Here is a 16,071-nt window from a genome sequence, read left to right as displayed (position 1 = left end):
ATGACATCACCGACTCTAGGGACAGGGGTTGAGTAAGCTCTGGGAGTCATGATGGACAGGGAAGCCTGGTGTGCTGCAGTCCATGGGGTCGCAAAGAGTTGGACACGACTGAGCAGCTGAACTGAACTGAAAGGAATCACGTGGCCAATCTCTTTTAGAGGTCTTTGGTAACATGGTAACCCACTCCAGTACTCTTGGAAAATCCCATGGATGGAGGAGCCTGGTAGGCTACACAGTCCATGGGGTCGCAAAGAGTCAGACATGACTGAGCGACTTCATTTTCTTTCACTTGGTAACATGAGAAATCCCCTCACTACCATTGCCTAATTGTTCTAATAAATCTGCAAATGTTCCAATCATTACCTAATATTTATGACTGGGCAGTGAGTTAAAAATATTCTTTGTCCTCACTGACCTTCTATTCATCCCACGCTATAAAATTCGAAGAAAACTTCAGATTATATTGTTTCCCAGCACCACACAAGTTTTAAGTGGAAATAACTGCATGGTGATTTTACAACAGGACAGTTCATGTGCAGCAGTCAATCCCTCCTATTCTGGATGAGGATAAGCCTGCTTGTGTTTCTGTAAAACAGCCTCCCTAAAGGTGCAGGATCAGAATCTTAAATACCTGTATGTATCAGATGTTCTGCCATTATCCCTCCTGTTCCTCTCCCCCTTTCAACTTTGGTGCACACCAACCTAACCTCCAGCCATCAGCACCTGCCTTCCTCTGCCCGAGAGCTCCCCTTTGGCCTCTGGGGCCTGCTTTGGTTGTCCCTGTGACATGCCATGGGGACTTCCCAGGTGGTGCTAGTGGTAAAGAACCCTCTTGTCAATGCAGGAGACACAAGAGATGTGGGTTTGATCCCTGGGTTGGGAAGATCCCCTGAAGGGAGGGTCCAGCAACCCACTCCAGTATTCTTGCCTAAAGAATCCCATGGATAGAGGAGCCTGGCGGGCTACAGTCCATGGGGTCACAAAGAGTTGGACAGGATTGCAGTGACTTGCACGCACACGTGATGTGCCACAAGTGCCTGGGAATTCATTATTTCCCCCCACTTCAGCAGCAGCTGTCAAACGATGACTGACAGGAGTTGATGGAGGGGATAACCCTGATGTACATATCAGGTTACTGGATCCCTGTGTTTCCCACAGACATTAAGTCCCAGTCATTCCGATTTTTACTGGTTTGATAATATGCCTTATATTTCTGCTCTTCCATTTCTCACTTCCCCGCTCCCTTGCTAGCATTCCCTTCACTTTGTCCAAAAAACTATTTACACGCAAATCTGTTGTCTCTGAGTCAGCTTCCAGAGGAAGTCAAACAAAGATAGTATGCAATTTTGTATTTATCAAAATTAATAGAATGTCTATGAAAGTCCCGGAACAGCTTGGAACAAAGCAACTTCTTGACAAACTGTGGATGGATCCAGAGTCTCCAGTGTGACTGCCAGATGACTCTAGAGACAGTACCTAAATCTCAAAGCAAAATTCAGTGTAATCTGGAGCGTAAACAGTATGTGCCACATAGCATTTTCTGGAAGAAGGAAGAACTACGAGATGCAGAGTGAAATTCAACAGTAATACAAAATCATGACTCTAAAATGGCTGGAAATCATTGTCTGCAAGACGGCCCCATGACATCTTTCAATCTGGCTGTCACTGGAGCTACTTAAGATGTCAGAGAAGTTGGCAATAAATTACTTGTTCATCAATGGTGAAAAAAAAACATAGCTGCCAATCTGTAAAACCACATATCCTTGAAATGGGAAGCAAAGATGGCACTGGATAGAAACCCAGTAAACAGCAGCTGCCCAGTGAGAACAGCAAAGCTGTGTGTGAGCTCATAGGCCCTGGATTTATTTGCTTTGACATTTTTAAAAGGAAATTTAATTGGATTATGTCTCCTTCTAGCTTAAAATTTTCTACTGTAGTACTGGCCACCAGATGCATACGGGAAAAAGATCAGGAGCCAATTAAATTCCACGCTTCACTGAAACAAGGTTATTTTTATTCCTCCCAAATGTAAGGCTGCTAGAGTCATGTTAGTGATTTCACTCTATTACTCCCCCTTCGCTCAATTTAAAAAAAAAAAAAGGATGCTTTTTATCTATGAATTTGTAGAAAAATCCAGTGCTGTATGAACTGAAATTGCTGCTTTCTTGGATTTTCTTTCTTCTACTAGGTTGACATGACCTCGGAAATAATCAAATTAAGTTGACAGAAATCATAAAAACAATTAAATTTCAGTAAATTAAATTGAAATTAATTTGAGGAAGAAATTTTGCAAATACTTGCTAAGATAATCAAGAGCATTCTGATGACATAAGGAAAATCTCATATATAAAACCAGGAGAACTGTTTATGTTTCTATCCATTTCTGTCTTTACTATAATGCCAATATTTCACAACTGCATTTCTTTGCCCTACACCAAGCTCCAGTAGAGTTTTCAACTGTGTGAGTATAGCTAAAAGTTGTTACTTTTAAACAAGAAAACCTTTCCTTGAAATTGCATTACAGGGCAAGTAAAGTTTTCAAGGAGACATGAATTTTTTTAGTTTTAGTGATAAGCTTATTTATACCATTCAAGTAGACATCACCAAACCTTTTAAATGACAGTGGATTCTGGCAGTATTGTTCCCTACTAGGTCATTGCTTTGTGTTACGTAATCAGTATGTGTTTACCAGGTATTTTTCAGATCTAATGAGAATGACTGAAAGTGTTAGCTGCTCAATCATGTCTGACTCTTTGTGACCCCATGGACTGCACCCACCAAGCTCTTCTCTTCTGTCCATGGGGATTCTCTGGGCAAGAATACTGGAGTGGGTATCTGTTCCCTTCTCCAGGGGATCTTCCCGACCCAGGGATTGAACCTGGGTCTCCTGCATTGCAGGCGGATTCTTTACCATCTGCAACACCAGGTAAGATCAATGAGAAAGGTTAATAATCTTTTATTTCAACTGTTAAATTCAACCTGAAATATTAGACATAACTTTGCTTAAAGAGTTGGCACTAGCCCTTGACTACATAATCTAGACCTTTAGGAATGCCTTTGAGTCTTAGCTTCCTATTTATAAATTGGTAATGATACTTATTGCCACAATACGGTTGGGAAAATAAAATGCCACAGGGTATTCCACCCTCTAAATACCAAAAGATCTTCAAGTCGGGTGTCCAAAGATAGATACCAAGGTGTACCCTACTGTTCCTTATTCTACAATACCAAGGCTATATATCATCCTGTCGTGACAATAGAAAACTTCAGAGCCAATTGCTAATGTTTCTGCAATGCCAGTGCTCATAAAAAGAAGCCACATCCAATTTTTCTCAGAAATGTCCAAAGATAAGATGCCAGTCACACAGTGTGAATTATAAAGTTTATATGAGATCCGATTTAGCGTTATTTTTTAAAACGTGACTTCTGAGATTAACCAAGCAGGCTCTAAACAGTGGGACCTTTTTTGCCAGTTTTACAGTTACCATCTGTGAGCAAGCACAATAGAATGGAACTGGGGTCTCTAGGCCGTGACAGCTCTAGGCAACATGCTGAGACCATAGATAGTCACACAATGGAGTGAGAATTAAATTACTCCAATGGCTGAGGTGGGGCCAGGCAGAGGCCCAGCTAAGGCAGCTCCTGAGAATCCAGGCTACAGGCCACACTCAGCAGCCCTGGTGGGTGACAATAAGTTTCCACCCATCCACACAGGGAAAGTTCTCACCAAATCAAAGCTGGGCTAGCTACTTACCATGGTCCTCTCTGAGAATTCTGCTTTTTTGTTGTTGGTCCCCAGTTCTATCAGCTGACGCTATGTGAGGATCACACATAGGTGAGTCCTACTGGAGTCAGAGGGACCAGTCCTGACATCCAGCAGACCAAGCTTCAGGAGCTGTTAGTCTCGACTTGGCCTTAAACATCGGCTGTGACGTTTGCTCACCAGAGCACAAGTCTTTACTCTGGTAACAGACTGTGCTGGCTCTTTCTCCATTTGTCCCCCAAGACCCATCTTCTGCCCTTCACACCAAGCTCTCTGCCCTGGGAGGCTGACCTCTGCAGATTACACCACTTCTTGAGCTTCCTTGTTCTCTACCTTCCGGGTGGGTCCAGCCAATGGGAAGCAGTGAGAGATAGGAGTATGGATTCTACTTCCTCTCTCCCTGCTCTCTCCCTACCTGCTGCCACTGCTACAGCACTTCTACTGGGCTCCAATAAGACCAGTCCCTCCCTGCTTCTCCAGACCTAGGGAGGGTAAAGGCTTCCCACTCCAGCTAGGCCCTGAGCACTTCACTGCCCAAATTGGTTCCCTTGACCTTACACACTCCTCTGTCAATAGCCCCTGTATTAAATCCATACCCCGACTCCTCTATGAGAGCTGTGAGTCTCGAGCTAGAACCTCAGTGGTATAGGGACTTAGCCTGCTCTTTCCCCTGGCCAGGGCTGAAGGTTTTCGTTCAAGCCTGCTGACTGGCCCCCTCTGGTTGCTCAACAGTCCTAACCCCTGGATTCCCCAGCACTGTGCTCCCTGTTCTGGGGAGCCTCCCTGCTAGAGCTCCCTGATATGCTGCCCCTCTAATCCCTAGTCTTGTGTAGCAGACCACTCCCCTACTCAGCTTCTGGTTGGCTAAAGCTCATGGTCCTGTTCCTCTTTTTTTGGTCCCTCACTGCTCCCATTCACTGCAGTTAATCAAGCTTGGGAAGGTGTCCCAAATCCCCACCCCTACCATCCACCCTATCCGTTCATGCTGATGCAAACAGAACTGGTACTGAATCTAGTACTGGGACCTGCCTAGCTTTCATCAGCTTCACAGTCTCTTTTCATTTCTCAGTAAGATCCCCATTTCAGGGAAGACACCCTGCTAAGTGTACAGTGATCAGCCCAAGAGTATAGTTACCCACCCAGGTTTCGAGTGGTGGCTGGTGCCAGTAACTTCTAGAGAGGTGTTCATGATACCTCTGGAACTTCAGCCAGAGCTGACTCGTCCAGCTCATACACTGGGGGAAGCATGCAGCTGCCCCACTGCTGGCCTCCACCAGGGCCACACTTCCACACAGGAGCTCAGCCTGCCATTCCTTGTTCTCAACAGAATTTTAATCTGTCACATCACAATCAAGGCTGGGTCACTTTCACAACCTGGTGGATCTTGTCCTAAAGTCCCACATTCAGTGTTTTGGCTACAGCAGACTCTCTAAGTATTGGCAATCCCCAAAGCTCTAAGTGAGAGGCTTTCTTTGCCTGAGTGGGCCCCACAGACCTACACATCTGGTCCAACTCCTCAAGCATAACCACTTCCTCTTCCATAACCATGGCATCTTCTAGCATGTCAGTTCCCTGCCATGTGTGAAAGCTCAGAGAGTAACAGAAGATCAGGAGCATGGAGAAGACTGTGCCACAGGCCAGGGCCCCAGTTCATACCAAGAATAATCAAGAGTGGTTGGCTGCCAAGACATGATCCATCTAGAATGCTCTTGAGTAAGGACTTGGTGGTCCAGCCTCTAGAAGACCCTTCGGGGATTGCTTCAGCTACAGAGCTGTCCTGACTGCAAAGAGCAACTCTACCCTTTCTAACTAATTTCTAACTCATTTTTGACTCATTGGAAAAGACCCTGATGCTAGTAAAGATTGAAGGCGGCAGGAGGAGAAGCGGATGACAGAGAATGAGATGGTTGGATGGCATCAGTGGCTCGATGGACATGAGTTTGAGCAAGCTCTGGGAGTTGGTGATAGACAGGGTGTGCTGCAGTCCATGGGGTTGCAAAGAGTCGGACACGACTGAGTGACTGAACTTCACTTACCCTTTCTAAACCAATGCACAGGGATAAAGTCCAGGTCATTTTGGCCTAACTAACTCAGGATGGCTCTGAGAAGCCATTCTAGCTCCAGAGTTCCCTGTGGACCAGCAAAGGCTGCCTTTGGATCTGCATCAAAGCTCAATTCTCCCTCTGTGCACTCCAATGTCCCCCCTCTCCCTCCCATAGGTATTGATACCAAGGACATTTCCAAATAAACATCCTGCACATTAAACTCCATCTGCTTCCTGGAGAAGCCAACCTGTGACATAGCTCTGACCCATTGTGTCTCAGGGCATTATTAGATATTAACATTTATGTACACTTGTATGGTTCAGGAGATACTACACTTTTCTTTTTTTCTTTTTTGATACTACACTTTTCATGGCTCATTCTGCTGTCTGAACTATGCAATATTATGGGCAACCCATTCACAGTACATCTTTTCATATAGATTACAGACTCACTGGTAACATTCCCAGGCTATCGAATATCCTCTTTAATGAAATGATAACAAGCTTAGGAGTACCAGAGTGCTTCAGACTCTGCAGTTTAGTTAAATTCTCACTAAAGGTTAAATCGGTCAGGTGCCATTTTATATCTATGTTCTTCCTTTTATTTCTAAACTGGCTGAAAAAGAACGGCCCCTTCCAAATGTCTCCTGAAGACTGAACTGTTTCCAGGCTTGTTCCTCTGGGATGATAAGAGACTCTAAGAGTAAAGTTCTTCTCACCATAAATGAGTTAACAACTGGAAGAGTCTACTTACTGCTGAAGCACAGGCCCTTTCTGATGCTACACGCCTGTTCTGTAGCTGTTCTAACTCTTACCTTTAAGGATAGAATCACTGATCTTAGCTTTCGAACTTGACAGCTCAGGGCCCAGCCCCCTGACTTCAAGACTTAAGACATTGCCATTTTAGAAACAATAGTAACAACCACCGTGTAAGCCGTTACTGTGGGGTAGGTATTGTGGTAACTGTCTCATGTGTACTGACATAAGCACTACTCTTACCTCCATTTTTGAGATGGGGAAACTTGAAAGGCTGACTCACTTACATGAAGTGACCCAGTTAGTCAATCTTAGAGCTAAGGATTTGAGTTCAGCTTCCTATGATTCCAGACCTTCTGTTTCACACGCTCTCTCTAAAGAACCTGAGGCCCACTGCTCAATAACTATCCCAGCAGATAGAGTAGGTAAAAGATGAAATGGGGGAGGGGTGGCTAAAGGGAAAGTAGATTTTTGGCCTTTGCACACTGACTCTCCTTCCAATGCAGGTGGTGATCCTTTTGCAGGTCCTTAAATCAGTTTAATGGGTAATGAACTATATTCAAAAGAAAGAAAGAAGGTGGGGAGAAAGAAAGGAAATAGGGAGGAAAGAAAAGAAAGATCATACATCATTGCATGTAGTTAGAATAATATTGTTTCATGAAACGTTTGTTCTATTGTATATGTGCATGCTGGGTTGCTATGGAAAAATGTCTTTCTTACTGTAGGTTGTAGTACCAAAAGGCAATTAAATTTCATTCAAACTCAATAGTCATCAGGAAAATAAAAATTAAAGCAATAAGATACCACATATTTTCAGAGGCAAAAATGTAAAAATAACGTGAATGCCTAGTGATAGAGAAATGGATGAATAAATTATTCCATACTCATACTACAGTATTAAAGAATGGCTTAGTGATGTGAGTGAAGTTCCTCGGTCATGTCCGACTCTTTGTGACCCTGTGGACGGTAGCCTACCAAGCTCCTCCGTCCATAGGATTTTCCAGGCAAGAGTACTGGAGTGGGTTGCCATTTCCTTCTCCAGGGGATCTTCCCAACCCAGGGATTGAACCCAGGTCTCCCACATTGTAGGCAGATGCTTTACCATCTGAGCCACCAGGGAAGTCTACACATATTAAACTAGAGAAATGTCCCATGGTGTACAATTAAGAAAAATACACAGCAGATAAAATGCATGTGGTACAATTATATTTCTGTGCATTAAAATGATGAAACCTCAAAGCATAGGTAAACATTTGGGTGATGGATTGGGTGGAATAGAAAAGGAGAGAAGGAGAAAGTGAGGAGAAAAACAACAAAGGTAGTTGCTAACTAGCAAAAATAAGTATGTGTATCACTCAGGATCACAAAAGAAATAGAGGATATATGTGGACTGTGCAAATTGAGAAAAGCTTAATAAAATGACTATTTACAAAGTTGTGGGAAGTGTTCAGGAAAACCAACAAGGGATCCTCCAGACCCTCAAGGAGCCATTACCACCACTTGAGGCTCAAGGGGCACGTGAGAGTGGTTGTAGCTACATGGAGAGAAACTCCAGACAGGTGCTGTGGACCTTGGAGGAGGAGGCAGTCAGGGAGGGAGATGACTTTTTTCTCTTCCCACCCTCCACTCTCCTGCTGGTGCATCCCAATGGCTCCCCCAACTGGAGGCCAGAGGGCTAGGGGACTCACTGATGAAGCTTACAAAGATCAGCTGCCTAGGACTCAGAGCAGGGTAGACGGGGTTGGAGCAAAGTCCCAATGGGACAAATGCATTCTATCCAAAACAGAATACTGTAACATTAAATGAAAAGGCAGAACATAAACTCTATCCATCATTGTTCCTTTTACATGTAAAAATTACATATTTGTGTGGCTAAGAAATTAAAAGAGACTTCCCTGGTGGCTCAGATGATAAAGAATCTGCCTGTAATGCAGGAGATGCGGGTTCAATCCCTGGATCAGGAAGATCCCCTGGAGGAGGAAATGGCAACCCACTCCAGTTTTCTTGTCTGGAAAATTCCATGGACAGAGGAGCCTGGCAGGCTATAGTCCATGAGTTTGCAAACAATCGGACACAAATGAGCAGTTAACACTTAAAAGATTACCAAATGACAGTATTAACTTGTTTTTGTGACACTATCTTGAACTTTAGTGAATTAAATCCAGTATCTTCAATAATAATTATATTTAAATTATTTGTTCCTTTTTCATTCTTTGTGGTAAAACAGATCTGAGTTAAAATTCTCACTCTCCCATACAATGGCTGTTCTTCTAACTTCTTCATCTCTAAAATGGGAATGATAAAAGTATCTACCCTCAGAAAGTTGCTCTGAGGATTAAATGAGCAAATAGATTTTGAGGTCTTAGAAGAGAGCTTGACACACAGTAAATGGTTTAAGTGTGTGCTATTGCTATGGTGACGATGGATCATCAAAGAGCCTCTTAAGGGGTCTACTTGTCTCCTTGTCTTCTCTCCAATCTACCCACCACCCAACCAGAGCAAGGGCCCTTTAAAGGGCATACCTAATCATGTCACTCTCTTCCTGGACATTTGTTCATGGTCTCCAGACTTTGCAGGATGATATGCAAACCTCACCCATGAGGTTATCTCCAGCCTCATCCCTCTCCTCTCCTCCCGCTTTGTGCCTTCATCCCAGCCACACCGATTCTTCCTGGTTCTGACCAAGAGTCATGCTGCCCCTTGCCCTGGAGCCTCTGTTGGGAATGCCACTGGGCATAACATGCCACTCTTCCTATCCAACTCTTACTATTCATCATCGAAATTTCCAGTGTCACCTCCTAAGACTTCTTGTCCCCCTGACCCTCCTCAAGATAGCAAAAATGACTGTCTCTAGACCCCAGGACATAGCACCAAAACTGCTGAGAGTGGATACTTAAATGTGACTTGTCTGAGAATTAAATTAATAAATTAATGAGTTAAGTAACTATCCCCGAAGTCACTGAGCTAAGCAAGCGGCAGGGCCAGAATTCAAGCCCAGCTCTGTTTAACTCCAAAGGCCACCAGTGTTTCCCCATCATCTGGAGGTTCTAAGGCTGCCTGACACTCCAGAAGAGCTGCATGCCTGAGGGAACTCCCCAAGGGCACTAGACCAGTTCAGGCCAGAATGAGCTGGTCAGCAGAGACCAGGAGGAATAAATGCCTCCTTTCTGAGAGTACTGACCACATGACATTTGCTTTATCAAGGGACTTTCCCAAGAAAATCAATTTCTGGAGCATGTTAAAACATAAACAAACCACCACCCACCCATCCACTCCTTAAAGACAATTGGTCCAAAGAGATCTTAGAGAATTCAGACAATTCCACAATGTTGAGAGCATCATCTGATCACAAGAACTTTGTTTTCCCTAACCAAGCATTTTTCTACTGAATTTCTATTTCAAATTTGGCCCCACTAGGAAATATGCGTCTCCACACAATACTGCTTCACCCAAGGCAAACCTGTGTGCACCGCCTCAGACACACTGGGGATTCTTGACATATGCACCATTTGAGGTTTGCTCTTGTGGCTTATGATGATATTACCAGAATCCCCTGATAACAGTGTTTATATCTATTTATAACTGTAACCTATTATCCTATTTTCCATATAATTGGGTGCGACTTAGGTTAAAAAACATTCAGCTGCATAAGAAAAATCACGCTCTTATACAGCAGATGTTCGCTCAGCATGGAAAGTGAATTAGCCTTTAACACAAATACTCAGAAATACACAGTGCTCTTTCCAAAAGCACTGATGTTAATATTCTACATTGAAAAATAATTTCAAGATAAAGGATGTTAAAAATGCAAGGCAGGTAGCTATGGCTTGTTTTTATAACAGGTATTATTGTTAATTTTACCTCTTTAATGTATGATGCCACTTCCAATACAGGCACTGGATTCACTCTCCAGTTCAGGGCACAGAAAAATGACTCATAATTTATTTGTTTTTCACTGTCTTCAAACCTAAAAATATAATTATATGATTTGAGTCGATCTGTACAATTCAGGACCAAAATGTCAGCTTAAATCCACCATGAAAACATAATATTAGAAGTGCTTCAATATTGATATTTTTCTTATTTCTTATTACTTTATATTTTGTTTCTAATGCTCCAGGCTGTAAATTCTTTGAGAGCAGAGACTTCACACATCTAATTCACCAAAGTATCCCCAGGACCTATGACCAACCTAGATAGCATATTAAAAAGCAGAGACATTCTTTGCTGACAAAGGTCCATCAAGTCAAAGCTATGGTTTTTCCAGTAGTCATGTATGGATGTGAGAGTTGGACCATAAGGAAGGCTGAGCACTGAAGAACTGATGCTTTCAAATCGTGGTGTTGGAGAAGACTCTTGAGAGTCCCTTGGACTGAAAGGAGCTCAAACCAGTCAATCCTAAAGGAAATCAACCCTGAATATTCATTGGAAGGACTGATGCAGAAACTCCAATACTTTGGGCACCTGATGCGAAGGGCTGACTCACTGGAAAAGACTCTGATGCTGGGAAAGATTGAAGGCAGGAGAAGGGGGTGACAGAGGATGAGATGGTTGGATGGTATCACCGACTCCATGGACATAAGTTTGAGCAAACTCTGGAAGACGGTGAAGGACAGGAAAGCTTGGTGTGCTGCAGTCCATGGGGTTGCAAAGAGTCGGACACGACTTAACAACAATAGTTCCATACATGTTACCATGGAAATATGTTAATAATATATTGTTGAGTGGAAAGAGGTTATAAAATAGAATGCAGAGTTATGATCTCACTTTAGGTTTATATTTGTACAAAACAGCATTTGAAAAGTCCAGTAACAATACACAGAAGTATTAAGAATAGCTATCTTTGGCAGAGAGATTATAATTGTTGCTTTTTCTTTAGACTTTCTGTATCATCTGAATTCTTTTAAATTTATAATCAGGAAAACTTAAGTCCATTTTCATTTTGAAAACAACAAAAAAAACACAAATGATTAACCTGTATCATAAAGTTATAGGTCAAAAATAACTAATCTAGTTGACTGCTGCTACTGCTACTGCTAAGTCGCTTCAGTCATGTCCGACTCTGTGCGACCCCATAGATGGCAGCCCACCAGGTCCCGCCGTCCCTGGGATTCTCCAGGCAAGAACACCGGAGTGACCGGAGTGGGTTGCCATTTCCCCCTCCAATGCATGGAAGTGAAAAGTGAAAGTGAAGTCGCTCAGCCGTGTCTGACTCTTAGCGACCCCATGGACTGCAGCCTACCAGGCTCCTCCGTCCATGGGATTTTCCAGGCAAGAGTACTGGAGTGGGGTGCCATGTCATAAGTTTATTCTTAACCATAATAGAGTTTTGGCCATTAAGACCTCAAATTTTCAAGGCAATTGCTACAATGTCCCCAATACAAAGTACTTCTTATTGTAATACCTCAATGTTATCTAATCTGAATTTGACCACATTCTGCCAATTTCTAAGGCTAAATATATACTGGTTATGTAACATGATTTTTGGAAGAAAAAAAAAAACAAAGGTGGTCACTAAGGCATTGTTCCAAGCACCCTGCTCCAGGTTCCTGCCCTTCTCTCAGCACCTCTAACTCAACAGGCTCTGCCCCCCGCTCCCAACCAGCAAGTGAGGTGTGCAAGTTACTATTGCAAGGATGAACAGAGGATAATTAACTATAAGAAAACTTGGTGATAACAGAAGCAGGAAAAAAATAACTCATAATCAGTCAAAAGGCTTTTTTTCCAAGCATTAAGAAAAGAATAGCTCACATTTATAAACTAATAAAAATTAGCAGCAATAAATGAAATGTTACATGATGAAGTTACATAGACTCATCAACATAAAGTAGAATAAACAGAGAGATCAGAAGAGGGGAAAGGGAATTCAGTCATTTTTTTGTGTACATTTTCTTTGGCCAAGGATTCTGGGAGACAGCTCCAACATGTTGCCCCCTACCACTGTTTATCCTGTGAATTCTGGCTCACTCGTCATTTGAACTCCTTGAAAGGACATGATCTGTTTATGGAATAGTTTGTAGCCAAAATGCAGGACCATTATGTCTTTTATTTGCCTGTTTTGGGGGAGATGAACTAAAACTCAATCAATGAAAGATGTTTTGTAAGAAGCTTTCCTTTAGCATGGTACCTCGAAGAAAAATATTCCGTAATACTCTGAGTAGGAGCTGAGATCAGAGAATGAGATCATGGAGGGCCTTTGACTTTCATACTAAGGACAGCTAAGAGCCATTGGAGTACGTTGTGCAGAACAGTTATGAGATCTATGTTATATTTTCTGAAGATCACACTAGTTGATATATTGCAGGTACAATGTAGGGGCAAGGCCACAGTGGCAAGGGTACTTAGCAGTCTTCTGCAGTAATCCGGGCAAGAGGTAATGGCAGCTTTGATGACAGTGGTGGCAGTGGAGAGCAGGGAGGAACGGTAAAGCCTGAATATATTTTGAGCGTAGGATTTCTGAAAGATTTTATAGTGTATAGGGGAGGTGAGGGGGAGAATGAATAGGAATGGATTCAGGACAACTTCCAGGGTTTTGCTTGAGCAACTGGAGTTTGGTTTTGGATGTGTTACATTTTGATGGGAAGTGTGCAGTTGGGTATATGAGTCTGAAGTTCAGGGAATAGGTTTGAGTTAGAGATCAAAATGGGGCAGTCATTAGCATACAGATTGTATTTAAAGCCACCCGCCTGGAAGATTGAATGAGATCACCAATGAAAGAAGTTTCTCTGTCTATTCCTACAATACAGAATCTAATTGTTGCTAAATTCCCATCACATCATGACAGGAGGCATGTATTGAATCCTAGAGGTTTCAGAAGTATAATATCCCAGTGATTTGGAAACCAGTCAAAAGACTATGAAACAGATTTAGAATCAGGTCTGACTTCACCCCTCATATACAGTCTACTAACCAGTTCTGTAGGCTCTAACACCTAAGCATATCAAAAGTCTATTTTTCTCCATCTTTTCTATTCTAATAAGCCACCATCATCTCTGACCTGGGTTACAGGAATAGCATTTGTATCATGGTCTTGCTGCTTCTACTCTTACATCCTCCACCAGAATGGTCTTTCTAAAACACAGATTGGATTAGTTACTTCCTCGCTGACAACTCTCTGGTGACTTTCCAATCCACTTAGAACACAAGCTGAACTCCTTACCAGGGTTTATAAAGCCACATATAATCTGGTCCCCCACTAACTTCTCTGATCTCATCTGAACTCTCTCTCCCTCTTCACCATCTTCCAGGTACACTTGCTTTCTTCATGCTCTCTGATCATAACAAGACTGTTCCCAGCAACGCAAGGCATTTGCACGTTCTGGGCCCTTTGTCTGGAAAGTCTCCATTCAAATGTTACTTCCTTAGAAAGGCCTTCCTGCCTCCACTTTTTAAACCGAGTCCCCATGCCTAAGTCAGTCTATATTTGTTCCATATGATGGCACTGGATGGTACAGGAAAACTTCTGGAAGTCACCACTGAAGTCCTATTATCAGACTTCCTTACCAATCTGTCTGATATTTGCTTATGATCACTTGTCAACCCTAGGACTTTTCCCTGCCCAACTCATGATAATGTCTGACTCAACACAATCTAACCATTCACCCATCTCAAAAGATATTTGGGAAGCTATTCTTGACTCAAATAATATTCAGGAAGGATCAAATGGTGTTAATCAAAGAATACATACACAGCTTAATAATGATATCTAAAACCTTTTTGAGGAAAAATGTTTAAAGATTTAATCTTTCCAAAGTCCAAAGCCAAGCCTCAGGAAAGAGCTGAGCTGACGTGATAAAATGGGCTTCCCTGATGGCTGAGTTGGTAAAGAATCTCCCTGCAGTGCAGGAAACCCCAGTTTGATTCCTCAGTCAGAAAGATCCACTAGAGAGGGGATAGGCTACTCACTCCAGTATTCTTGGGCTTCCCTAGTGGCTCAGCTGGTAAAGAATCTCCCTGCAGTACAGAAAACCCCAGTTCAATTCCTCAGTCAGAAAGATCCACTGGAGAGGGGATAGGCTACCCACTCCAGTATTCTTGGGGTTCCCTGGTGGTTCAGCTGGTAAAGAATCCACCTGCAATGTGAGAGACCTGGGTTCCATCCCTGGGTTGGGAAGGATCCCCTGGAGAAGGGAACAGCGACCCAATCCAGTATTCTGGCCTGGAGAATTCCGTGGACTATATAGTCCGTGGGGTCGCAAAGAGTCGGACATGACTGAGTGACTTTCCCTTCACTTCACTTCAACGTGATAAAACAGCTCAGCTGGTAAAGAATCTGCCTGCAATGCAAAAGACCTGGGTTCCATCCCTGGGTTGGGAAGGATCCCCTGGAGAAGGGAACGGTGACCCAATCCAGTATTGTGGCCTGGAGAATTCCATGGACTATATAGTCTGTGGGGTCACAAAGAGTCGGACTTGACTGAGTGACTTTCCCTTCACTTTACTTCAACGTGATAAAACAGCTTAGCTAGTAAAGAATCTGCCTGCAATGCAGGAGACTCCAGTTCAATTCCTGGGTCAGGAAGATCCCCTGGAGAATGTATAGGCTACCCACTCTAGTATTCTTGGGCTTCCCTGGCAGCCCAGATGGGAAAGAATTCGCCTGCAATGTGGGAGACCTGGATTCGATCTCTGGGTTGGGAAGATCCCCTGGAGGAGGGCATGGCAACCCACTTCAATATTCTTGTCTGGAGAATCTTCATGGACAAAGGAGCCTGGTGGGCTATAGTCAGACACAACTGAGCGACTAAGCACAATGTGGTAAAATACTCCAAGTTTCTCTTTTCAGTTTTGTCTGTGAGGATTTCACTGGAGGTGGGAATCCCCCCAAAAAGGAGCAAGACAGAAAAAGAACAAAGAATCTTTCAATGAAAAAGGATAAAATTATGCAATGCTTCCTGGGAGATTCCTTTGTTCTTGGGAAGTGGGTAGGATGGCAGTAAATCACAATGGGTCACTCACAAATACTTATCTCCTTTTCCCACCAAAATCTCACCCAATGACAATAGATAAATAAAAGTAGATAGTATCCTGCAATGACAAAGATAGCTGGCGGAAAAAAGGCAACACTGAATAAGAAATTTCAAAATCTTTTGCAAGATGGAAATCAGACTAGGATAACTGACTTGGCACAGCAGAGGAAAGGAAGCTGAACTCCAAATGTCTGTGGCAGAGACAGGGAGGGCACTTAAGAGATTAGGCAATGTGGCCCACAAAACTGCTGAGAGGCTGAGTGACTGTAGACTCCAGGTGCCAATAAAGGCAGGGATAAGGTGCTGTGCTTAGTTGCTCAGTCAGTCATGTCCAACTCCTTGCAACCCCATGGACTGCAGCCTGCCAGGCTCCTCTATCCATGGGGATTCTTCAGGCAAGAATACTGGAGTGGGTTGCCATGTCCTCCTCCAGGGGATTTTTTCAACCCAAGGATCAAACCCAGGTCTCCCGCATTGCAGGTAGATTCTTCACTGACTGAGCCACCAGGGAAGCCCAGGGATAAGGTGGTAGTGGTTTA

At 43.2% G+C, this 16,071-nt stretch overlaps 1 protein-coding gene across 4 annotated transcripts in view; it reads right to left on the bottom strand.

Annotated features, from left to right (window-relative positions):
- Window positions 1-16,071, bottom strand: part of EFHC2 (EF-hand domain containing 2) — a 241,029-nt gene that overhangs the window by 15,327 nt on the left and 209,631 nt on the right. For 2 of the 4 annotated variants that reach the window (XM_070366045.1, XM_070366047.1), the window contains one exon: window positions 10,425-10,530. The exons of the other annotated variants lie outside the window; for them this stretch is intronic. In XM_070366045.1, the coding sequence (XP_070222146.1) occupies window positions 10,425-10,530 (106 nt within the window). The remainder of the gene's footprint in view (window positions 1-10,424; window positions 10,531-16,071) is intronic. 4 annotated transcript variants of the gene reach the window in all.

The sequence above is a fragment of the Bos mutus genome, chromosome X (assembly GCF_027580195.1).
Source record: "Bos mutus isolate GX-2022 chromosome X, NWIPB_WYAK_1.1, whole genome shotgun sequence".
NCBI lineage: Eukaryota > Metazoa > Chordata > Mammalia > Artiodactyla > Bovidae > Bos > Bos mutus.
The sequence above is the reverse complement of the archived record's forward strand: the minus strand, read 5'-3'. Positions and strand labels throughout refer to the sequence as shown.